At 39.6% G+C, this 25,599-nt stretch overlaps 1 protein-coding gene across 1 annotated transcript in view; it reads right to left on the reverse strand.

Annotated features, from left to right (window-relative positions):
• Positions 1 to 2,455: 2,455 nt before the first annotated feature.
• TMEM236 (transmembrane protein 236) overlaps positions 2,456 to 25,599 on the reverse strand; it is a 37,842-nt gene continuing 14,698 nt past the window's right edge. Inside the window, exons 3-4 of the mRNA XM_036844225.1 lie at positions 24,839 to 24,980; positions 2,456 to 3,100 (exon numbers count right to left, since the gene is read on the reverse strand). Of these exons, the coding sequence (XP_036700120.1) occupies positions 2,520 to 3,100; positions 24,839 to 24,980 (723 nt within the window). The 3' untranslated portion in view covers positions 2,456 to 2,519. The remainder of the gene's footprint in view (positions 3,101 to 24,838; positions 24,981 to 25,599) is intronic.

Consider the following 25,599-nt stretch of genomic DNA (forward strand, 5'->3'; position numbering starts at 1 on the left):
CCTTGGAGAACTGACTCCTTTATTATTATGTAATGATGCCTTTCTTAACCCTTGAAAAATTTCCTTACTTTGAAATCTGGTCTGTCTGAAATGAATATAAGTACTTCTACTTTCTTCTGATTAATATTAGCATGGTATATTTTTCTCCATCCATTTAATTTTAATCTATATGTAAAGTTAACTTCATAACTTTTTATAAGGACACAAAAGCTACATGGGTCTTAATACCAAAATCCATTAGAAGCAATGAGAATTACAATATAATTTTAATAGCATAACGTTTAATCACACAGTGTAGAACTACCAATGTTTCATTAGCATAATTTGCTGCAATGCCTATTAAATACCATAGACTTGAACTTTATAAACATGTGTACACCCTTAGTAAACTATTAAATTAAATTACATACTCAATAATTTTCCTCCTACATGGAGCCTTTTGTACACTCCTTCATTATTTATACAAAGTGTTGCAACTTTCCAAAATATCAGGCGTATTCATATTCAAATATTAGATACAAAATGCATTCAAATATTAGATACAAAATGCATTCTAAACTCAAATAAGTAATACTTTTCAGCTTATCTGAGCATTGTTCACTCTATAAATTCTAATATAAAGATAAATATAAATGTATGTAAAATATTTTCATATTTAAGAATATTAGAGTCAACTACTTGGTTATAAATTCTTCTTCATAAAGATTATCATGGTATTACTTGAAAGAAATTATTTATATGATAATATTTTTAGAATTATAAGTATTGTAAGTTTCTGTAGGATTGACAGAAGAAGATAAAGATACATTGTTAAACAAGATATCCTCCGGCCTTTCTTTAAGGGATTTAAAGATTAATGGGGAACTCAGAAAAGTAAACACATAATGAAAGTCTTTAAAAAGTGCTATAGTTAGGGTTCTATGAGAACTCATAAGAGGGACACTCCAATGCCTGATGAATGAATACTTATATACTTCAACTTTAATGTGTATATTCAGTAGATTACTCACTTCTGGACATAATACTACTTGATGAAAAATTATGGTCTGAGGTAATCTGAAGATTTTGTATTTTACTTTTCACAAATGCATGATTTAAATTATTATTCCCAGAGGGTAAGTAGAACACAGAAAAGAATAAAACAGGAAAATTTAAACAATGCTTTAAGCTACCTGTTTCTCTATAGGGTACAATTAAAATACTTAGTATTCATCGGGTTATTATAGTTTGCCAGACAATGTAATGAGAACATTCCCTATCTTGGTTAATCCTCTCAACCTTATAAAGTACTATTTAACCCTATTAAAGTATTAGTAATGTGCTCATCTTTTAGATGTGGAAACTGGGGTTTACAGTAGTCAAAGAATTTGCCCCAAGTCATAAAGCCAGAAGCTAAGCTTTCAACAACTGTGAATAGACCTCCTCTTATGGTGTAAGGAAAAACCATAAAGCATAGGGGGAGAGTGAGATTGGGGGATTTGGTGGAGTGGCAGGCAAGTTCAGTTATCCATTCTTTAGTCTATTTGTTATCACAGATCACTGCAGAGAATGCCTATGTTAAACATTGCTCTGCACACATAAGCCTCTCAGAAATCTTTCTAGCATCTGAAAATGTATGCAGAATGGAGAGCCCCTGCTATGAGTATCTGAGAGCATCCCAACATATGAAAGCAAATCACATAATTCTGTATCTAATTATTTAACATCAGGATAACCATTATTTACTATCACATAAGACACTAATGCATTTGTTTTTATATTTGTAAGTTGAACTTCTAATTTTCAACAGGGCTTGTACCTGACTGTATTCATGATGGTATCCAATTCCGCAAATAAGATATTCTTTTACTTTGAAATCTCCCTCTTCAATTAATGGCTTCCTATTATAAAACTTTATCTAGGTCTTACTGGTGTACCTTGACTTCATTATATTAAACTGAGTCAAATGTCTGAAACTAAATTTACTGCTTTCTATGCTGAAATCAATTGATTACATAAAAGTCGCTTGCCACAGCGGAATAAAGAGCATAATTCCATATTTGAAGGAGACCCTAAAACTACAATTCAAATGTTTTTAAAGAATCTAAACATTATTCCATAATTACAAGTGTATTTCCTAAAATTAATTTTAACTAATTAATTCTTGTGATGTACTTTATATAAACAATAAAAAAATTTCACTCTTGGACTAACTTAGTGGGAAAACATGTTCTAATTTTTAAGAGGCTTTATTGAAGGGTGCTTTTAGAAAAAGTGCAGAATATGTAACTAAAATTAACTATTAACATTTTCTGGAGATCAAGGGGAACCAACTTAGAAGACTATAACTTTGCTTAAATTTAGCACCATTTGTATACATTTTAAAAATTGACATGCTACAGTTTTTAAAAATAGTTTTTTTCTCTAGCATCTATTCTTCATTTCTTCCTATAGTGCAAAAACTTATCCCTGCCCCCAAAAAAGATTACAAATGCGCACATGTGCGTAACAAAGAGGTTTGACTATGGGACATTTCCTTGTTAAAAAGATGTCTCAAAGGTAGAGAAAATCCTGAATTTGGTTAAGTGATTGAAGTAAACATAAGAGAGAGTCACGAGTACATTTTTACAAAGGCCCAAGACGGGTGTGATCGTTCCCAGGACAATGATTAAACTAAGTCTAACAAAGATAAAGGGTAGATCCTGGAGCACGATGCCCAGGGAATTCAGAAGCGGGTTCTGGGGAGTCAGTATCATTCGAAGAAGAGAAATGAAACTGAAGATGTAGACGGGGTAGACCCAGCCTGACTTGTACACGTCGTGGTGCCCGGCCACCCGCACCATCTCTATGGTGTCGGACCACAGCAGAAAGCTCCAGAGGAAGATCTCAGAGCGCACGTCCCGCTGTGACATCGTTCTCAGGACTCCCTGCTCGAAGGTGGGCTCCTGGGGTCCCTCCAGCTCAGGAGTGGAGCCCCCTGTGGTGGCTCCTGGCAGCCGCGGCAGGCGGGTGCTCCCGGCTGGCTGCGAAGGTGTCAGGTTTTCTTCATTTTGCCTCAATTCAAGCGTAACAGTTTTTATTTGCCACAAACTGGTCATGTGGATGTGCCTGTCTTCGTTACCTGCAATAAATTGATTTATTTACATTTTAACTTTAAATTTTTATTTAGAATTTAACTTTTCTTCTAATTTTATTTACATTTAAATTTTAAATTTTTTATTTAAATTTTAAATTTTTATTTAGAATTTAACTTTTCTTTCAATTTCATTAAAATGTAAAATTTTAATTGTTATTTAAATTAAATCTTAATTGTTATTTAAGTTTAAATTTAAATTTCATTAAAATGTAAAATTTTAATTATTTAAATTAAAATTTAATTGTTATTTAAATTAAATTTTAAATTTTATTTAACTGTGAGTTTTAAAATTTTTATTTAAAGTGAGATATTTAAATTGTTTATGTAAATTTAAATTTTTATTTAAATTTAAAAATGAAATTTAAGTGTTCTCTTATTTGAGGTCTGTTTCACACATGGAATATCAAGATAGCAATGAGTAGCACAGCGCAAAAAATACAGAGGCGGAGAAGGCTCTTTGTGTCTTTGTACTTCCCTGGGTATGGATCCTAAGTCATTTTTACCATTTCAGAATAACAGCCATTACTGGTTACTGAGTTAAGTAAGCACTTTCACACATTATCTCATTTAATCCTCAGAAAAAAAGTTGAGAGATAGGGATTACTATCCCATTCGATAAATATGAAATTGGAGTACAAGAGGTGAAATGATGCCCAAATTCAAATACACAGTTAGGAAGGGGCAGAGCTGGAATTCACACCCAGACTTGTTTGACCCCAGTTGACAATCCCTTAACTTTATGGCTGCTAGCACTTTCTAGAGGCAATACATCACATGCTAATTATAAAACAGACACATATCATAAAATCAAATGAATCAAAATTCAATGGTCCAATCTTATTTTATAAGACGCCCACAGAGATCACTACAACCCAGATCGCCAAGCTTAGAGTCTGGTGCTAAGAGAGTCTTTTTTGAGCATGAGAGAGTCTTAGTGAAGGGTAACATTCTGTATCCAAGATTCTTAAGCTGTTCTTTCCCCCAGAGGTTTTGAACTCGTCAGTGCGATGGGTTAGACTAAAGTATCTCATTTGTGACAATGAAGCTGTGGCTGGTCAACATGTCAGTCATCTGAATGAGTAGGGTGTTTCCTCATGAACATCATAGAGTGAGTGTGTGGTGTGTGTGTGTGTGTATGTGTGTGTGAGAGAGAGAGAGAGAGAGAGAGAAAGAGAAAGGGAGAGAGAGAGAAAGAGAACGTGTGTGTCTCTCCGTATACACATGGGTGTTGAGGTTGGGGTTATGAAGGAAGCTCAAATCTCAGAACTTACTAACTGTTGATGGTATGATTTTTCTACACGAAAGGACTAGCACATTATTTTCCAAATATTTGAACACTTAAGCACCGTTTTCGTTGCTAAGAATTTCTCAGGTCTTGACAAAGTTTACTCAGCAAATGTGCTGAGCTGCCACATTACTTGATAAGACAAAATTTAAAGGGAGTCATTAGATGGAATAGCTCTAAAGGTTAAAGACACAAAGTCAATAAATGTTGTTGAGATGTATTGAGCTGAAGTGAAAACATTTTAAAACAAATAAGTTATTATGATTAATGACTAATAAAAGGCTTGATTACTATAAGTAGGAGTTGTTTAAAGGACAAACCTCAGTTTTCTTTCTATACAATTATTTTTAAATTTTAAGTGTGAATTGAGTACATTTATCAACTAAAAAAATAATTAAATTCTTGATGAGATATTATTTACTTCTGGTATGAATCATTCATAAATAAATGTTAGGAACCATGACCCTTAGAAACTTCCTTATCAAACTTAGATGTCACAGTGGCATGAGTAGGAATCATTTTTTTAATTGGAATATAGTTGATTTATAATGTTTTGTCAGTTCAGGTGTACAGCAAAGTGATTCAGTTATATATATATATATATATATATATTCATTCCTTTTCAGATTCTTTTCCCATATAGGTTATTACAGAATATTGAGTAGAGTTCCCTGTGCTCTAGTAGGTCCCTGTGCTCAGTAGGTCCTTGTTAGTTATCTATTTTATATACAGTAGTGTGTATCTGTTAATCCCAATTTCATAATTTATCCCTTTCCCCTACATGTTTCCCTTTTGGTAACCATAAGTTTGACTTTGAGATCTGTGAGTCTGTTTCTGTTTTGTAAATAAGTTCATTTGTGTCATTTTTAAAATTAGATTCCACACATAAGTGATATCATATGACAACAGAATATTACTCAGCCATAAAAAATAAATTAAAAAAAAGAAAAAAATAATGCCATTTGCAGCAACATGGATGGACCTAGAGATTATCATACTTAATGAAGTAAGTCAGACAGAGAAAGGAATCATTCTGATAAATTACATTCAAGAGAGAAAAATATATGCTAATTACTATTATTTTAACAATCATAATATCATCTGTTTTAAAACTCAGATGCTCACTTGCATCAATTGTATCTCTTATTTTACCAAAAAAAAAATCAATATAGAAAATACGTTTCTTAGAGTGTGTCATGTCTTAGAGCACTCTCCTTCACCTCTCGTAGTAGATCAAGGTGTTCAAATGAAAATCCAAATTCCTTTGTCGATATGAGGAACAAAGCATATAATTTGGGCTCTTGAGGATGATTGCAAATTCAGCATTGTTTCAAAGCCAGGAAGTGCAATCTAAGAAGTGACACATTAACATTTTTTAAACAGTCATTGAGAGTCGCAATATCTGAGGATAAGAGCTGTTGGTACAAACAACGAATTCTTAGCTAGGGTTCAGTTTTAATGAAATACAAAAGCCCTAATCCACATGTATTTGGTAAAATAATCCTCATATTTCTCTACGGCTCATTAAGGACTAGTTTAGATTTGGGGACTAGTTTAGGGTTTCTGCTGTCCTCTTTCCAAGTAAGAAGCATTATAACTATGAGCTGGAAAGCTCTCCTGGCCTCCCAAAGGGCAGGGTAGAGCTGAGGATGTCAAGAATTCATTTGGTCATTAGAACAGACCAGCAAGTTTATCCTCCAGTCACATAAACCTTCATGTATTCAATACCATTCCCTTCGGCTCCATGATTAGTTTCCCTCCAAATTATTATTTTTAAAATTTCCACTTATAGCTGGAATTCTTTTTATTGCTGCTGTTAGTTGTCAGGGTTCTATTTGAGGAAAATTATATTTATTTGTGCAAAATCTGTAAAAGATATTAACACAAAGAGCGCAATCTACTCACTTCCTTAAAGGCTCACATTGCCCTGTAAAAAGTAAAGGACTTCCCTGGTCTGCCTGCCAATGCAGGGGACACAGGTTCGAACCCTGGACCGGGAAGATCCCACATGCCACGGAGCAACTAAGCCCGTGCGCCACAACTACTGAGCCTACTCTCTAGAGTCCGAGAGCCACAAGTACTGAGCTGGCATGCCACAACTACTGAAGCCCGTGTGCCTAGAAGCCCGTGCTCCACAACAAGAGAAGCCACTGCAATGAGAAGCCCATGCACCGCAACGAAGAGTAGCCCCCGCTCGCCACAACTAGAGAAAGCCCGTGCACAGCAATGAAGACCCAACACAGCCAAAAAATTAATTAATTAATTAATTAAAAAAGAAAGAAATACAACATATACAAAATAAAAAGTAAAAATAGCAGGCCTGCTGCGTAGTTCCCCACGGCTGATGCCAGCTGCCAAAACAACTTTTTATCCTCACCGTGCACGCCAAATAATTAAGGAAATGCAATTTTGATAACAGATAAATGTTTAAGTAGGTAACTCACACCTCTTTTGCTTTATTATTTCTTCATACTGATGTATTTCTATCTCTAACTTGTTCCCCAAAAGTTTTAGATCACTTACAGGGAAAATGTAAGTACAACATAACAAATCAGTAGTGAGGAATTTTCTAGAGTGAGCATGTAATCCTCTTGCAAAAAGAAAAAGAAAGCAATAAAAGTTATTTAAATAAAAAGAGAGCAAAAAGAGAGAGGAGAACCACAAAAAAGGGTACCTAAAAACAAGACAGGAATGACACTGCTACTAAAAATGCACTTTTTAAATGAAATCAACATTGTAATTTTATTCATTCAAAAATTTCACCGTATAAAGGCAACTTGGAAAAGGGAAATCTCAGCTTAGGGGTAAAATGGCCTTTTTGAGGGGGAAGAGGGCTGGACTCAAGTGCCAACAGCAGGCGAGTGCTAGGTAGCGCCGTTAGTAGGGGGACAGGCTTCAAAACTGCCTCTCCAAACAACACCTTCAAAACCGCTCCTGACGGGGGCTTCCCTGGTGGTCCAGTGGTTAAGACTTCACCTTCCACTGCAGGGGGCACAGGTTCGATCCCTGGTTGGGGAGCTAAGATCCCCACATGGCGCAGCCAAAAGACTGCTCCTGATGTTGGTTAAGGGCTAGAACACTTGGACACCCAAGCTGTCTGCTGTTAGCAGACACACTGTAGAGTGCTGTTCCAAGCTTAGGCTGGGCATTGAGAATGATGCAGCGGATAATGTCTCCGCCTTCACCACTCCATCCCCTGGATCTGGGAAGTGACAGTTAAGCAGAGACTGAAGAATAAATAGGAATGAATTATGTGAGAATGAAGAAAGGAACTTTCCAGGTGGTAGGGAGAGTAGGTGTAAAGCTCCTTCAGCTAAAATGAGCTGAAAGGAGGAGAGCGTGGTGAGGGGCTGGCGGTGGGGCAAGAGAGGGAAGAAGAGGAGAGAAGCTAAGACTTACTAAGTGTCTTCTCCATATCAGGTGCTGTTCTAAGCCCTTTCTATGCATCCATTCACTTCATCCTTAGAAAAACTCTATGATGTGGCTAACAAAGGGGAAAGGTGTGGGGGGAGATAAATTAGGAATATGAGACTAACAGATACAAACTACTATATATAAAATAGATAAGCAGTAAGGATTTACCGTAGAGCACAGGGAACTATATTCAACATCTTATAATAACCTATTACAGAAAAGAATCTGAAATATATACAATATATATAACTGAATCACTTTGCTATACACCTGAAACTAACACAATATTATAAATCAACTATACTTCAATATAATAATAATAATAAAAAACCTCTATGATGTAGATACTATTATGTTCCCATTTTAAAGATGAGTAAACTAAGGCAGAGGGAGATTAAGGATTGTTTCCAGGGTCACACAGCGAGCAAGGAGAGGGATGGAGCGTGAACCTCAGACCCTTAAGCACTAGACAACACTGTCCGTGGCAAAGCCAGATGATGTAGAGCTTATGGGCCAAGGTTTTGGACTTGATTCTAAGTTGACTCTAAGTTCACCAAAGATGAGGACAATGCAGGGCACGGGAGCTAGAGAGGACCTGGGGATTCATCAAAGAGGCTCTTGAGGCCATCAAGGCAGCTGATGTGAAATGAGGTTGTTACTCAACTCACAGCAGCCAGAAGATCAAATTAAAGACTCATTCAGAAAAAGTATGACTAGTCTTGATGCACAGTCCCCAAAATCAATTTTTCCCTGAGAGGAAAATGGTCTAGAGAAAGAAAAATGCTAATGATTTAAATATAACATGCTGAGAGAAAAAAAAAAAAATCTGGAATAGAAGACAAGTCACAGTCTTATGAAAAATTTTTAAAAAGCATATGAAGCACACAAAGCACTTTCAGTCATAGTACTTTTAGAGATTAAAGAAATAATAAGGAGGACCTTCAAGATGGCAGAGGAGTAAACCGTGGAAATCACCTTCCTCCACAAAAATACATCTACATGTGGAACAATGCCTACAGAACACCTACTGAAGACTGGCAGAAGACCTCAGACTCCCCAAAAGGCAAGAAACTCCCCACGTACCTGGGTAGGGCAAAAGAAAAAAGAGAAAACAGAGACAAAGAATAGGGACGGGACCTGCCCCTCTGGGAGGGAGCTGGGAAGGAGGAAAGGTTACCACACACTAGAATAGAAGCCCCTGCACTGGTGGAGATGGGGGGTGGGCGGGGGTGGGAAGCTTCGGAGCCACGGAGGAGAGCTCAGCAATAGGGGTGCGGAGGGCAAAGCGGAGAGGTTCCCGCACGGAGGATCAGTGCCGACCAGCACTAACCAGCCCGAGAGGCTTGTCTGCTCACCCGCCGGGACGGGCGGGGGTTGGGAGCTGAGGCTCAGGCTTCGGTCGGATCGCAGGGAGAGGACTGGGGTTGGCTGTGTCAACACAGCCTGGAGGGGGATAGTGCGCCACGGCTAGCCGGGAGGGAGTCCAGGGAAAAGTCTGGAGCTGCCGAACAGGCAAGACACCATTGTTCCGGGGTGCGTGAGGAGAGGGGATTCAAAGTGCCGCCTAAACGAGCTCCAGAGACGGGCGCGAGCCACGGCTATCAGCGCGGACCACAGAGACGGGCAAGGGACGCTAAGGCTGCTGCTGCCGCCACCCGGAAGCCTGTGTGCGAGCCCAGGTCACTCTCCACACCGCCCCTCCCAGGAGCCGGTGCAGCCCGCCACTGCCAGGGTCCTGTGATCCAGGGACAACTTCCCCGGGAGAACGCACGGCACGCCTCAGGCTGGTGCAACGTCACACCGGCCTCTGCTGCCGCAGGCTTGCCCCGCATCCATACCCCTCCCTCCCCCCGGCCTGAGTGAGCCAGAGCCCCCGAATAAGCTGCCCCTTTAACCCCGTCCTGTCTGAGCGAAGAACAGACGCCCTCGGGCAACCTACACGCCGAGGCGGGTCCAAATCCAAAGGTGAACCCCAGGAGCTGTGCGAACAAAGAAGAGAAAGGGAAATTCCTCCCAGCAGCCTCAGGAGCAGCGGATTAAATCTCCACAGTCAACCTGATGTACCTGCATCTGTGGAATACCTGAATAGACAACGAATCATCCCAAATTGAGGAGGTGGACTTTGGGAGCAACTGTAGACTTGGGGTTTGCTGTATGCGACTGACTAGTTTCTGATTTATATGTTTATCTTAGTTTAGTTTTTAGCGCTTGTTATCATTGGTGGATTTGTTTATTGGTTTGGTTGCTCTCTTATTATTTTAATTGCTTTTTTATTTTAATAACTTTTATTTTATTTATTTATTTTTTTTTTCTCCCTTTTCTTCTGAGCCATGTGGCTGACAGGGTCTTGGTGCTTTGGCGGGGTGTCAGGCCTAGGTCTTGGAGGTGGGAGAGCCGAGTTCAGGATATTGGTCCACCAAAGACCTCCCAGCCCCACGTAATATCAATTGGCGAGAGCTCTCCCAGAGATCTCCATCTCAATGTTAAGATCCAGCTCCACTCAACAACCAGCAGGCTACAGTGCTGGACACCCCATGCCAAGCAACTAGCAACACAGGAACACAACCCCACCCATTACCAGAGAGGATGCCTAAAATCATAATAAGGTCAGAGACACCCCAAAACACACCACCAAACTCGGACCTGCCCACCAGAAAAACAAGCTCCAGCCTCATCCACCAGAACACAGGCACCAGTCCCCTCCACCAGGGAGCCTACACAACCCACTGAACCAACCTTACCCACTGGGGGCAGACACCAAAAACAACAGGAACTATGAACCTGCAGGCAGTGAAAAGGAGACCCCAAACACAGTAAGTTAAGCAAAATGGGAAGAGAGAGAAACATGCAGCAGATGAAGGAGCAAGGTAAAAACCCACCAGACCAAACAAATGAAGAGGAAATAAGCAGTCTACCTGAAAAAGAATTCAGAGTAATGATAGTAAAGATGATCCAAAATCTTGGAAATAGAATGGAGAAAATACAAGAAACGTTTAACAAGGACCTATAAGAACTAAAGAGCAAACAATGATGAACAACACAAAAAATGAAATTAAAAATTCTCTAGAAGGAATCAATAGCAGAATAACTGAGGCAGAAGAACGGATAAGTGACCTGGAAGATAAAATAGTGGAAATAACTACCACAGAGCAGAATAAAGAAAAAAGAATGAAAAGAATTGAGGACACTCTCAGAGACCTCTGGGACAACATTAAATGCACCAGCATTCAAATTATAGGGGTCCCAGAGGAAGAAGAGAAAAAGAAAGGGACCGAGAAAATATTTAAAGACATTATAGTTGAAAACTTCTCTAATATGGGAGAGGAAATAGTCAATCAAGTCCAGGAAGTGCAGAGAGTCCCATACAGGATAAATCCAAGGAGAAGCACGCCAAGACACATATTAATCAAACTATCAAAAATTAAACACAAAGAAAAATATTAAAAGCAGCACAGGAAAAGCAACAAATAACATACAAGGGAATCCCCATAAGGTGAACAGCAGATCTTTCAGCAGAAGCTTTGCAAGCCAGAAGGGAGTGGCAGGACATACTTAAAGTGATGAAAGGGAAAAAGCTACAACCCAGATTACTGTACCAAGCAAAGATCTCATTCAGATTCGACAGAGAAATTAAAACCTTTACAGACAAGCAAAAGAAGAGAATTCAGCACCACCAAATCAGCTTTGAAACAAATGCTAACAGAACTTCTCTAGGCAGGAAACACAAGAGAAGGAAAAGACCTACAATAACAAACCCAAAACAATTAAGAAAACGGTAATAGGAACATAACATATCGATAATTACCTTAAATGTAAACACATTAAATACTCCAACCAAAAGACATAGAGTGGCTGAATGGATCCAAAAACAAGACCCATATATATGCTGTTTACAAGAGACACACTTCAGACCTAGGGACACATACAGACTGAAAGTGAGGGGATGGAAAAAGATATTCCATGCAAATGGAAATCAAAAGAAGGCTGGAGTAGCAATTCTCCTATCAGACAAAATAGACTTTAAAATAAAGACTATTACAAGAGACAAAGAAGAACACTACATAATGATCAAGGGATCAATGCAAGAAGATATAACAATTGTAAATATTTATGCACCCAACATAGGAGCACCTCAATACATAAGGCAAATGCTAACAGCCATAAAAGGGGAAATCAACAGTAACACAAGCATAGTAGGGGACTTTAACACCCCACTTTCACCAATGGACAGATCAAACAAAATGAAAGTAAATAAGGAAACACAAGCTTTAAATGATACATTAAACAAGATGGACTTAATTGATATTTATAGGACATTCCATCCAAAAACAACAGAATACACTTTCTTCTCAAGGGCTCATGGAACATTCTACAGGATAGATCATAGCTTGGGTCACAAATCAAGCCTTGGTAAATTTAAGAAAACTGAAATCGTATCAAGTATCTTTTCTGACCACAATGTTATGACACTAGGTATCAATTACAGGAAAAAAACCTGTAAAAAATACAAACACATGGAAGCTAAACAATACGCTACTAAATAACCAGGAGATCACTGAAGAAATCAAAGAGGAAATAAAAAAATATCTAGAAACAGATGACAGTGAAAACACGATGGCCCAAAACCTATGGGGATGCAGCAAAAGCAGTTCTAAGAGGGAACTTTATAGCAATAAAATCCTACCTCAAGAAACAAGAAACATCTCAAATAAACAACCTAATCTTACACCTAAAGCAATTAGAGACAGGAGAACAAAAAAAACCCCAAAGTTAGCAGTAGGAAAGAAATCATAAAGATCAGATCAGAAATAAATGTAAAAGAAATGAAGGAAATGATAGCAAAGATCAATAAAACTAAAACCTGGTTCTTTGAGAAGATAAACAAAATTGATAAACCACTGGCCAGACTCATCAAGAAAAAAAGGGAGAAGACTCAAGTCAACAGAATTAGAAATGAAAACGGAGAAGTAACAAAAAACACTGCAGAAATACAAAGGATCATAAGAGATTACTACAAGCAACTCTATGCCAATAAAATGGACAACCTTGAAGAAATGGACAAATTCTTAGAAAAGCACAACCTTCCGAGACTGAACCAGGAAGAAATAGAAAATATAAACAGTCCAATCACAAGCACTGAAATTGAAACTGTGATTAAAAATCTTCTAACAAACAAAAGCCCAGGTCCAGATGGCTTCACAGGCGAATTCTATCAAACATTTAGAGAAGAGCTAATACCCATCCTTCTCAAACTCTTCCAAAATATAGCAGAGGGAGGAACATTCCCAAACTCATTCTACGAGGCCACCATCACCCTGATACCAAAACCAGACAAAGATGTCACAAAGAAAGAAAACTACAGGCCAATATCACTGATGAACATAGATGCGAAAAACCTCAACAAAATACTAGCAAACAGAATCCAGCAGCACATTAAAAGGATCATACACCATGATCAAGTGGGGTTTATCCCAAGAATGCAAGGATTCTTCAGTATATGCAAATTAATCAATATGATACACCATATTAACAAACTGAAGGATAAAAACCATATGATCATCTCAATAGATGCAGAAAAAGCTTTCGACAAAATTCAACACCCATTTATGATAAAAACTCTCCAGAAAGCAGGCATAGAGGGAACTTACCTCAACATAATAAAGGCCATATATGACAAACCCACAGCCAACATTGTCCTCAATGGTGAAAAACTGAAACCATTTCCACTAAGATCAGGAACAAGACAAGGTTGCCCACTCTCACCACTATTATTCAGCATAGTTTTGGAAGTGTTAGCCACAGCAATCAGAGAAGAAAAAGAAATAAAAGGAATCCAAATTGGAAAAGAAGAAGTAAAGCTGTCACTGTTTGCAGGTGACATGATACTATACATAGAGAATCCTAAAGATGCTACCAGAAAACTACTAGAGCTAATCAATGAATTTGGTAAAGTAGCAGCATACAAAATTAATGCACAGAAATCTCTTGCATTTCTATATACTAATGATGAAAAAATCTGAAAGTGAAATTAAGAAAACACTTCCGTTTACCACTGCAACAAAAAGAATAAAATATCTAGGAATAAACCTACCTAAGGAGACAAAAGACCTGTATGCAGAAAACTATAAGACACTGATGAAAGAAATTAAAGATGATACAAATAGATGGAGAGATATACCATGTTCTTGGATTGGAAGAATCAACATTATGAAAATGACTCTACTACCCAAAGCAACCTACAGATTCAATGCAATCCCTATCAAACTACCAATGGTATTTTTCACAGAACTAGAACAAAAAATTTCACAATTTGTATGGAAACACAAAGGACCCCGAATAGCCAAAGCAATCTTGAGAACGAAAAATGGAGCTGGAGGAATCAGGCTCCCTGACTTCAGACTATATTACAAAGCTACAGTAATCAAGACAGTTTGGTACTGGCACAAAAACAGAAATATAGATCGATGGAACAGGACAGAAAGCCCAGAGATAAACCCACACACATATGGTCACCTTATCTTTGATAAAGGAGGCAAGCATATAAAGTGGAGAAAAGACAGCCTCTTCAATAAGTGGTGCTGGGAAAACTGGACAGGTACATGTAAAAGTACGAAATTAGAACACTCCCTGACACCATACACAAAAATAAACTCAAAATGGATTAAAGACCTAAGTGTAAGGCCAGACACTATCAAACTCTTAGAGGAAAACATAGGCAGAACACTCTATGACATAAATCACAGCAAGATCCTTTTTGACCCAGCTCCTAGAGAAATGGAAATAAAAACACAAATAAACAAATGGGACCTAATGAAACTTAAAAGCTTTTGCACAGCAAAGGAAACCATAAACAAGACCAAAAGACAACCCTCAGAATGGGAGAAAATATTTGCAAATGAAGCAACTGACAAAGGATTAATCTCCAAGATTTACAAGCAGCTCATGCAGCTCAATAACAAAAAAACAAACAACCCAATCCAAAAATGGGCAGAAGACCTAAATAGACATTTCTCCAAAGAAGATATACAGATTGCCAACAAACACATGAAAGAATGCTCAACATCATTAATCATTAGAGAAATGCAAATCAAAACTACAATGAGATATCATCTCACACCGGTCAGAATGGCCAGCATCAAAAAATCTAGAAACAATAAATGCTGGAGAGGGTGTGGAGAAAAGGGAACACTCTTGCACTGTTGGTGGGAATGGAAATTGATACAGCCACTATGGAGAACAGTATGGAGGTGCCTTAAAAAACTAAAAATAGAACTACCATACGACCCAGCAATCCCACTACTGGGCATATACCCTGAGAAAACCATAATTCAAAAAGAGTCATGTACCAAAATGTTCATGGCAGCTCTAATTACAATAGCCAGGACATGGAAGCAACCTACGTGTCCATCATCGGATGAATGGATAAAGAAGCTGTGGCACATATATACAATGGAATATTACTCAGCCATAAAAAGAAATGAAATGGAGGTATTTGTAGTGAGGTGGATGGAGTTAGAGTCTGTCATACAGAGTGAAGTAAGTCAGAAAGAGAAAAACAAGTACAGTATGCTAACACATATATATGGAATCTAAGGGAAAAAAAAAAAAGGTCATGAAGAACCTAGTGGCAAGACGGGAATAAAGACACAGACCTACTAGAGAATGGACTTGAGGATATGGGGAGGGGGAGGGGTGAGATGTGACAGGGTGAGAGAGTGGCATGGACATATATACACTACCAAATGTAAAATAGATAGCTAGTGGGAAGCAGCCGCATAGCACAGGGAGATCAGCTCAGTGCTTTGTGACCACCTAGAGGGGTGGGATAGGGAGGGTGGGAGGGAGGGAGATGCAAGAGGGAAGAGATATGGGAACATATGTATATGTATAACTGATTCACTTTGTTATAAAGCAGAAACTAACACACCATTGTAAAGCAATTATACTCCACTAAAGACGTTTAAAAAAAAAAAAAACAAAAAAAAAACTGGCAAATGCTACTAATCAGGGCTTCCCCAGCTCCCCCACCAGGAGAGACAGTTGTTTAAACACTGACCAGCGTACTATTCTCTGTGCTCAAAACTGTATGCAAGGTTTCATCAAATAATAATAATTAGTAATACTAATGAATTCAACCTATCATCAGTTCTGCAGGATCTCTTGGGCATACATTCTCAGCTGTGAGACAATTGTGACAACTTCCTTTAAAAAAGGCATTGTATTGTGATCCCGTAAATCCAAAAGCCCTCAGATTCAGTTCCAGTTCCCTGCTAGGCACTGCATAAATCTGACAAGAAATAAATTCATTTCTGAATTTTAGGCAATGTGAAATTCTAAGAGAATTCTTTTGTCTGAGGACACGGCAGGAAGGCTTGGTAGTTTAAAGACCATCTTTCCCTCTATAGATTCATCTAATACTGGACAAGAATTGTTAAAAACTGACAATATTATCAATTCTTAAAAATTCCATTTGTTAAGGTTGAGAAAACTTTCTTCATTTTCTAATCTTCAGCTTTTCATTTGGGATATTCTGGTCCTTCTCCTCTTTGATATGTGTTTATATCAGAGAATGTAATTAATTTATTTTTTTAATTTATCTTTTTACCCTTTTTTTAACATCTTTATTGGAGTATAATTGCTTTACATTGTTGTGTTAGTTTCTGCTGTATAACAAAGTGAATCAGCTATACGTATACATTTATCCCCATATCCCCGCTCTCTTGTGTCTCCCTCCCACCCTCCCTATTCCACCCCTCTAGGTGGTCACAAAGCCCTGAGCTGATCTCCCTGTGCTATGGGGCTGCTTCCCACTAGCTATCTATTTTACGTTTGGTAGTGTGTACATGTCAATGCCACTCTCCCACTTCGTCCCAGCTTACCCTTCCCCCTCCCTGTGTCCTCAAGTCCATTCTCTACCTCTGCATCTTTATTCCTGTCCTGCCCCTAGGTTCTTCAGAACCATTTTTTTTTTTTGTAGATTCCATATATATGTGTTAGCATACGGTATTTATTTTTGAGAGAATGTAATTTAATTTACAGTACATAAGTAGAAAATTTATTTTTCTACATTTATATTAATATAGTATGTATACTATAATAATGATAATATGAATTATGCTAACAATGTAATAAGTATATAATATATAATATGTATATATTAATATATACAATAAATAATTCTAGATTTCAAAGTGGTTTGAAATTCCTCTAGTAGTTAAGTGCTTGGATATAGACCAGAGCTAGAAACCCCAGCGTGAGCCAAATCAGGGTGACAAAAATGGACACATGTGGGAATGAGCCTGATTTGTTGCCTTCAGAGCCCTTACCTCAGCTTTAATTATAGGTATTTGTTAGTGTCGTTCAGAAACGTGGTACCACACCCACTAGACGGTGAGCTCCATGCAATGGGGGCTCTGCTTGTTTTCACCCACCATTTCACCCCCAGAGCCTAGTGGAGTGTCTGGTACGGAACAGATCCTCCATAAAGATTTGCTGCGTAAAAGATGGGAGGAATTCCTGTTCCGGAGACTATGAGCATGATGGAGCCACGCGCATTCTGGAGAAAAAAAAAAATCTGCACTAAGGCAAGTAAGCCAAAGCGTCAAAACAAGGCTGAATAATACCCGCCCTCCCCCCAACCCCGGCCCCCATGCTCTCAATCCCCTCCCATCACAGGAAGACTTGGGAATCCTGCATAGACTATCCTCTGGCCTGGGTCCTAGATGGAGCCGTTTAAGCGAGACCATGGACTGATCTGGTAAAGAAGCCCTGAAAGGCATTTGGAGCTCCTGGCAGCGCAGCCTGGGGACCATGCAGCTCAACGGTAAGGGAAGACCACTGGCTGTGGGCCCAGCCGAGTGCGCGCATGCGCGGCGCGGCGCCTGCACAGCCCCTGGACTCGGGCCGGCATCCCCAGGCGTGGCTCAAGGGATTCAAAAGCCTCCCGGGCCCTGGCAGCAGTAGGAGGCACCAGGCAGGGGACGACAGCGCCGATGCGTGGTTCCCAGAAGAAAGCGTTTGTGAGTTCACAGGAAGCATACTTTGGAACGGGGATCCCCAACACCCGGGCCACAGACGGGTCCAGGTCCTCGGCCTGACAGGAACCGGGCCACACAGCAGGAGGTGAGCGGCGGGCGAGCGAGGGAAGCTTCATCTGCCGCTCCCCACGGGGCCATGGAAAAACTGTCTTCCACCAAACCGGTCCCTGGTGCCAAAAAGGTTGGGGACTGCTGCTTTAGAACACCCATCCCACCTGAAATGGGGGGACTTGGGGGCCTAAAATCTCCCGTGAAAGCAGAGTCTGAGCACACTGGGGTCCCTATGCACTGGACCCTACCACTAATGTATACACGATGTAAACAAAAGGCTGTCTGGCCGTCAGCTCAGCAACCTGTGTCACTCTCTTCAGTCCTGCACAAGGAAATCAAGATACTGAAAATCAGTGACCTATGCCTTTAATTTCTTGCTGGGGCCATAAAATTTTGTTGCTATTATAAAGTAATGCATGCTGAATTCTTTAGGTTCCCTTACTCTTAGAGTCCTTGAAAATATTTATTTTGAAAATATCTTGCAATTCTCAAAAATCTCACTTTATATATTAAAATTGTTCATACATTTTATTTCCTCCCTAGGAAAAAATTAACAATGAAATGCCAAATTGTTACAATCATGGAAAGCGGTCCTAATTAAAGGGAGTCCTAACTCAGTTCTGGCAGCACCTGATGCCCCATGCCTTTTGACACAGGGACCCACTGCAGTCTAGTTTCTGGCCCGGTCTACACTGTCCTAATCCTGACAGCTGGTCCCTCTTTAGAAGGTATAAATCAGAAATTCTACCCTTCTCTCACTCCCAGTCTGGTAAATGGCTACTTGTTTCTTGAGAAGGGGAAAAAATCCTAGAGCTGACATACTTTCCTGAAACTTCCTTCTTCTAAACAGCAAAGGGAGGGTTTAAAAGGAAATGCTCCCCCTTCTTGGCGTGGCCGCGAACACCGTTCCTCACACGTACTCTCTAACCACAGTGCAAAACACATTATGGAAACCCAGCCCACATACTGGGTTCAGATTGTATGATAAGCTTTTTCTGAAAAAGACGCAAAGGGGGACTCAAAATGCCATTCATTTTATTCAGAGAAAAGTAGTGTCTCCCCTTTTTTTTTTTTCTTTTACCTTCTGTGACGTCTCTTACACTCTATTTGGTTACAGAGTGATGAGTTCCATTCCAAGGAAATCTGGAAAGGAGGTTCCTTTAGGAATTTGGATTTCATCTCTTGGCTTTTAACTTGCTTTCGTCTCAGTTCCTAATGTATAATTAAAGGCTCTCAATCAAGGTGGGCATCAGAATTGCTTAGAGAACTTTAAAAAAATTACAGATGCCAGCCTTAAAACCTTGCATATCCTTTGAGCCCGAAGTCGCACACGGAGGCATTTCACCTAAAGAAATAATCATCTGTGCTGCCGGAGTCCCTGCAGCACTTGGTTCAAGTCTCTGAGGCTACACAGAAGGAACTGGAGTTCCTTCAGGGCCACTGAGAGCAGATTTAGTTGAAAACCTTACGCTGCACCTGTTACTGATGTGACGATGGAAACCACCTCCTCTGCAGAGCTATGACGGTTTCCACTCAAACAGCCTGTCGATCTCACTTCTAGCCAGTCACGTCTGACTATGCAGATAGCCCTAATGTCGCCAAACCATCTTGCCACCCCCTTGGTACGACCCCCTGCGACCCCCTCTGTGTTTGTCCTCGTGAGCAGCCAGTCCATAATTGTCCCTTTCTTCTGGCAAGCATTGTTGCCAAGGAGTCTGGGCATGTGCGGATACTCAGGGTCTTCTGAGGACACTGTCTATGGTCATCATCCTGACATCATTCGGCTGCCGTCCAGCAGCAGTTAACTCTGTCCCCAGCCTCTGCTTGGCTAGTTACCTCGCACAGTGGCTGATGACTCCCATACACAGCTCAGGGTCCCTGTAAACATAGACCCCCTGCACCATCCACACTTGTGTCCTCTAACCTGGCTTGTCTCCCCTGCCCAACTCAAACAAACACCACCTTACTCATCTTAACCATATCCTTGTCCTTTTCTTCTCAACCCTTCTCACTTCCGAACAAGTCATTAACAGTCGTGTTTACAATAGCTCAAAACTAGGGGGAAAATCTAGTTGTCCAACAATAAGTTAATAAGTCATGGCTCATTAATACACGGAAATATTTTTTCAGCCAACAAAAATGATGCAGTGGAAGATGTAATAACAAGAAATATCCACCATTTTTTAACAAGAATGATACCCACCACATATTGTTGAGAAAAAAAAGTTATAAAGTAGGTTTTCTTAAGTAAAGAACACCCATCAAGATGCTATCAGTTATAGATCTCTAGTGTGTAGAACTCTGGTTGATTTCCATTTTCTTCTTTTTTGTTTATGTCTGTTTGATGATCCTTAAATAAATATGTATTATTTTGGAGAAACAGAAAACATTGGACATTTTAAAAATTCAAAAGTGGAATGTTAAAAATGTTATCTGGTTTTTGTATGTGTTGGGCCTCAAACCTGTGTGTACTCCACCGGGATGATCCAGCTCTGTCTGCAAAGCTGAATTGCACCATATTAGATGGGACTGGATTGCGTTGCATCGTCTCATACCCCAGAGCAGCAACAGTCACAAGACCTTGGAGGGGGTCACATTTTTCTCTAGACTGTGCAGTGTCATCATGGGACTAATGGCTGGAGATGCTGAGAACTGGCTGGATATAGGTACAGCCAACAACTCTAAATGAGGTCCTACGTTGATGTGCAGACATTTAGAAGAAGCATTTTTTCCAGTGAAATCTTACATAAAACACTAACTCCTAAGCAAACAAAAGTTGTGTTTCTCTGGTTGAAGAGTAGGAATTGGGGCATCCAGAGACCCCAGTTCAGCCTCCCCCTCCTGCTCTCCCCAGCTCCAGAAGATCTTTACAGTAGCTCTTGGAGCAGCTTTGGAGGTTTCCAAATTGACTATTTGAAAAGCAAACAGGAGCTGGTCTTAAGAAGGCAACTTCCGTTCCAGCGCTAGGTTTGCCCAGTCAGGGTGAGAAATGCAGCCGAAGTTATTTTTGCTTCCCAAACATGCCCATTTATTACATGGACACCTGAGTTTCTAGAGACCCAACCTTCCTTCTGTGGAGAAAGCTTTCTTCACCATGTCTGCCTACAAACTCCTACAAATTCCAGGTATTCCCCTTAGTCTTTTCTGACCTCCAGCACCTTAGATAAAATGAAGTTTGCCGTCACCTGGGGCCCTATAGTCCTTTAACCACGATATGCTATTATACCGCTTTGCAATATGCCGCCCAAGCTGGGTTCACGCTACTCTAATGAGTCCTGCGGGGAGGACTGAAAACTCACTTCCTAGCCACAGACTCCCTTAGCTGTCTGTCTGCAGTCACTGGTTTATACGGGAGTTAAGGAATCTTGGTGGGGGCAGGGAGGAGAATCTAACGGTGACCATGATTTGGGGTTCAGACAATAAAGGTGAGGCTGATGTAAGGAGAAACGATGAGGCTCCTCAGAAAAAAAGCCACTCCCAAAGAAGAAGGAGTCCAGCTCTACCAGAATCAGCCATAAGATCTAGTGGTAGGAGAGGAAACAGTGGTTTCCAGTGGATTGAATGGCCATTACCTGAAATCATTAAAGCCCAGACAGTCTGTGATTCCATATACATTCTGGGGATAAAAGGGTTGTGTTTCTAAGTGAAAATAGCTATTCCATGACTCTGTGTGGGACTTTTCTAGGAACGTAGAACTCAGGGGAGGGAAGTCAGTACTCCAATGGCAGAGGAAAGGTAATCAATTCAAAACACCAGCAGAACATCAAGCAAAATCCCAGAGGCAAGAAACAGCAGTACTAAGGGTGTCTGGAGCAGAGTCGAGCAGGGGTGGTGGGAAAATAGCACACCAAGTTGTTTGAACATGAGAAAGACAGCGGAGAGGAAAGCAGGGGCAAGAGGATATTCAACAGTCTAGACCAACAAATGAGACCATGGGAGACCCATCTAGGGTCTCATTTAAAAATGGGAGAGAGGGGCTTCCCTGGTGGCACAGTGGTTAAGAATCCGCCTGCCAATGCAGGGGACACGGGTTTGAGCCCTGGTCCGGGAAGATCCCACATGCCACGGAGCAACTAAGCCTGTGTGCCACAGCTACTGAGCCAGCGCTCTAGAGCCCGCGAGCCACAACTACTGAGCCCATGAGCCACAACTACTGGAGCCCGTGTTCTGCAATGAGAGGCCTCCGCAATGAGAAGCCCACACACCACAACTAAGAGTAGCCCCCGCTTGCTGCAACTAGAGAGAGTGCACGCGCAGCAACGAAGACCCAAAACGCAGCCAAAAAAATTTAAAAATGGGAGAGAGAACAATATGGGAGAGGAAGAGAAATGGAGGTCCAGTCACTAACAGGCTGGGATTGAGCTAGCAAAATTCAGATGGAAATGTAAAAGTGTGTTCATTTGTACCCACATACTAGTAAGAGCGGGGGACATGCAGGCTATATATTGTATTCTTATTATTTGTTCTCATGACCGGGATTTGACACTATTAGGTGCTATGTGCATCTGTGAGATTGCCATGCCTCAGAGATCCTTGTTGCAAAAAATATTCCCAAGTGAGCCCCAGTCTACAGAAAATGATCCGCTTAAACGTTACGGCTTGGTAATCACTTGATAGTTAGGTATTTCAGCTGGTAGTATGAAGTTAGCAGAAAGGATTCTTTGGGCCAGGAAAGATTGCTTTAAGCATATGTCAAATATAGAACTTTTATTTTTAAATTTAGAAGAACAAAAGCTACACAAAGATCAAACTTTGGTAGCTTGGAATTAAGATAGTATAGTTAGGAGGGGGTGTGGGTGAGGATGGACTGGGAGTGTGGGGTTAGCAGATGCAAACTATTATATATAGAGAATGGATAAACAACAAGGTCTTACTGTACAGCACAGGGAACTCTATTCAATATGCTGTAATAAACCATCATGGAAAAGAATATATAAAAAAAGAATGTTTATATATGTACAACTGAACCCCTTTGCTGTACAGCAGAAATTAACACAGCATTGTAAATCAACTGTACTTCCATTAAGATTTTTTTTTAAATATATTGATGCAACAACAACAACAAAAGGTAGGGTAGTGCAAGTGTGTCCATAAATCCAAGCATTGTAGAGTACCTTAGTTTCACCTAGTATAAAGTGAAAACTGCTATAAGTTGACTAGTGTGGATGCATGTCAAACTATCTGGATAGCAAAGAAGAGAAGGTATTTCTTTCTGAACATTTTCTAAAGGGAGACAAATTATTCTAAACTTTGCTGTCACACACCCCTACCCTACTGCTTTGATTCTGAGGTAGCACATGCAGTGAAACTGTATTTATAGCATACTTGCTTATATTCAGATTTATGTATTATAATTTATGTTTATGAGTTTATGTATTAATTTACGTTCCAGAGGATAAATGAGAATACCCCATCGGTTAAAAATTCACAGAATTGATTTTATTAGTATGCCTGTTAAAATGAGTATAGGAGACTAACTGAGTTCAAAGTTTGCACAAAAATTAAATACACATATAATTAATATTTACAAAGGTATTTTGAATGAATGCTAGTGTTTTAAAGTGTGATTTTAGTAAATGGTGGCGCTATTTAACCAGACATTAACCTTCCTAAGTTTGAGCAGAGACGAGCTCAAGAAGGAGGCACTTCAACTAAGAAGCAGCAATTGAACAAGATGTTCTAGAGTCTTCTCCCCAAGACTGACTTCTTCCTTGTGATTCCCAAGAATATACATGTGCATTTTTTAAAAGAGAACTTTCACGAAAAACTTAGCAACTTCACATTAACATGGAAAATACAGACTCATTAAAAACAGTCCAATTTCAAAATGGGCTTGTGTCATTAAGGAGTCTACAGAAGTAGTAAAGGGTTTGGCGATTCCCAAATATCCTCAGTTTAAGACAAACACACTTGTCTGTGGAGGGCAGATGTACTTTGGGAGTACCTTTTCTTCAACAGACTCATTGGCTGCCATCTTCTCTACCTTGTCACCTGTGTTATGTTAAACTTAACAGTCTATCATCCGCCACCCAAGGGCAAAGTGCAAAATATGAAGCTCAGAGTCTCAGGTTTCCTGGTGGCCTCCAACTCAGTTTTGCTTTTCAATCTGAGGAGCAAGAGTGACTGGAGGGGTGATGGCTCATAAGAAATGAGTCTAGCGTTTTCCTTCCTGGTTGTAGTAGTCGCCCTATTACCCCAAAGCGTTCTCCTATGACTCACTCAATTTATCCCATCCACTCTGTCAGGGAATGATTAACAAAACCTACACATTTCAAAGACAAAATCTTTGCCATACAATAACCATACCATGCAAATACTGTAAATCAAACACAGATACCATCACATAAAATTAAATGAATGTTGAGGGAATTTTTGACTGACCAAACAAAATATTCAATTAACAAAATAGTTTTTTTAAAGGCCAACCAATATTTAGTTTCAACTGCTCCCTTTGGAAGAATGTGGCATATCTTGGTTTTGAATGTGATCTTTAGCTTTTTGACAATCCATGATTAAAAACACAGAAATCTCTAGGACATATCTGTAGCAGTCATATTAATCCCTGTATCAAAGGTATCCAGACTAAACTCTCTATTTATTCATCTCAACTTAAGGTTTTGAGAGAGTTCCTAAAAATACAAATCTATAATAATTTACTTAGGTAATTTTCATGTTAGAGTAAACATTAAAGATTTAGTATTAAATATTTAGTAACTTTATTCATTTGTCAGTACTATCAAAATCAAAAAAGAAATAAGAATAACTGTATAGCTATCAAAGTAGCTATAATTATATTTGGATATCTTCATTTGTAATCTTCTATCTGTAATGTTAGCTCTTAAAAAATATCATTAAGCATGTCAACAGACAAGAGTGGGAGAAAGGTGAACTATATGTGAAACTTTAAAAAATATTTGTATTTAAAAGAATACTTACTCTTTTGCCTCCCTCTAAGAGGATATGTCCTGAGTTTCTCAATAATATCAACCACGATCAAGCAGGTCAGAACCAAAGAGACTGGCAGGTCAGGTAACGTATTCGGTAAGATATCAGTGGAACCATTAATATTCTTTTGAACCTGTTTTCAGAAGACCATTTAGAAGCATTAAATTTTTGTACTTTCTTTGTTCACAATTCTTTGAGGAGTTTGAAAGCAGTGCTAAATTAATTATACATACATTTACTAAAAGACTAGAAGCTTGGCTTTCAGCTTTTTAGGTGTTCAACCCCACAAGGTTGCGAACCACTTCTAAAGATGTAATACGGATTCATATCAATGGAAGAGCTTTCAGTTAAAGACAGAGCTTGGTAAATGTGCGTAAAAAGTTAACAGTAGGCTCCTGGAATAGTGGAATGGGGAATCTCTCCCAATCCAACTGCTAAGCAGAGCCTCTGAGAGTCCTAGCTCAAAGAGCTAGGGGGACAAACATTAGAGTGTTGGGTCTTCCAAGAAGAGAGAGCTGGGTAAACCCAGCTCGGCTTTGGAGCACTTCCTTCATCTGTTTAAGGTATCCACAAAAAAGGCTATGGCAAACATCATGTTAATGGTGATACGTTAAGAGTTTTCCCTCTGAGATCAACAATAAGACAAAGGTTACACCATGACCACTTCTATTCAACACTGTACTAGAGGTCCTAGCCAGTGTAATAAGGCAAGAGAAAGAAATAAAATGTAAGTATTGAAAAGAAAATCAAAC

The sequence above is a fragment of the Balaenoptera musculus genome, chromosome 2 (assembly GCF_009873245.2).
Source record: "Balaenoptera musculus isolate JJ_BM4_2016_0621 chromosome 2, mBalMus1.pri.v3, whole genome shotgun sequence".
Classification (NCBI taxonomy): domain Eukaryota; kingdom Metazoa; phylum Chordata; class Mammalia; order Artiodactyla; family Balaenopteridae; genus Balaenoptera; species Balaenoptera musculus.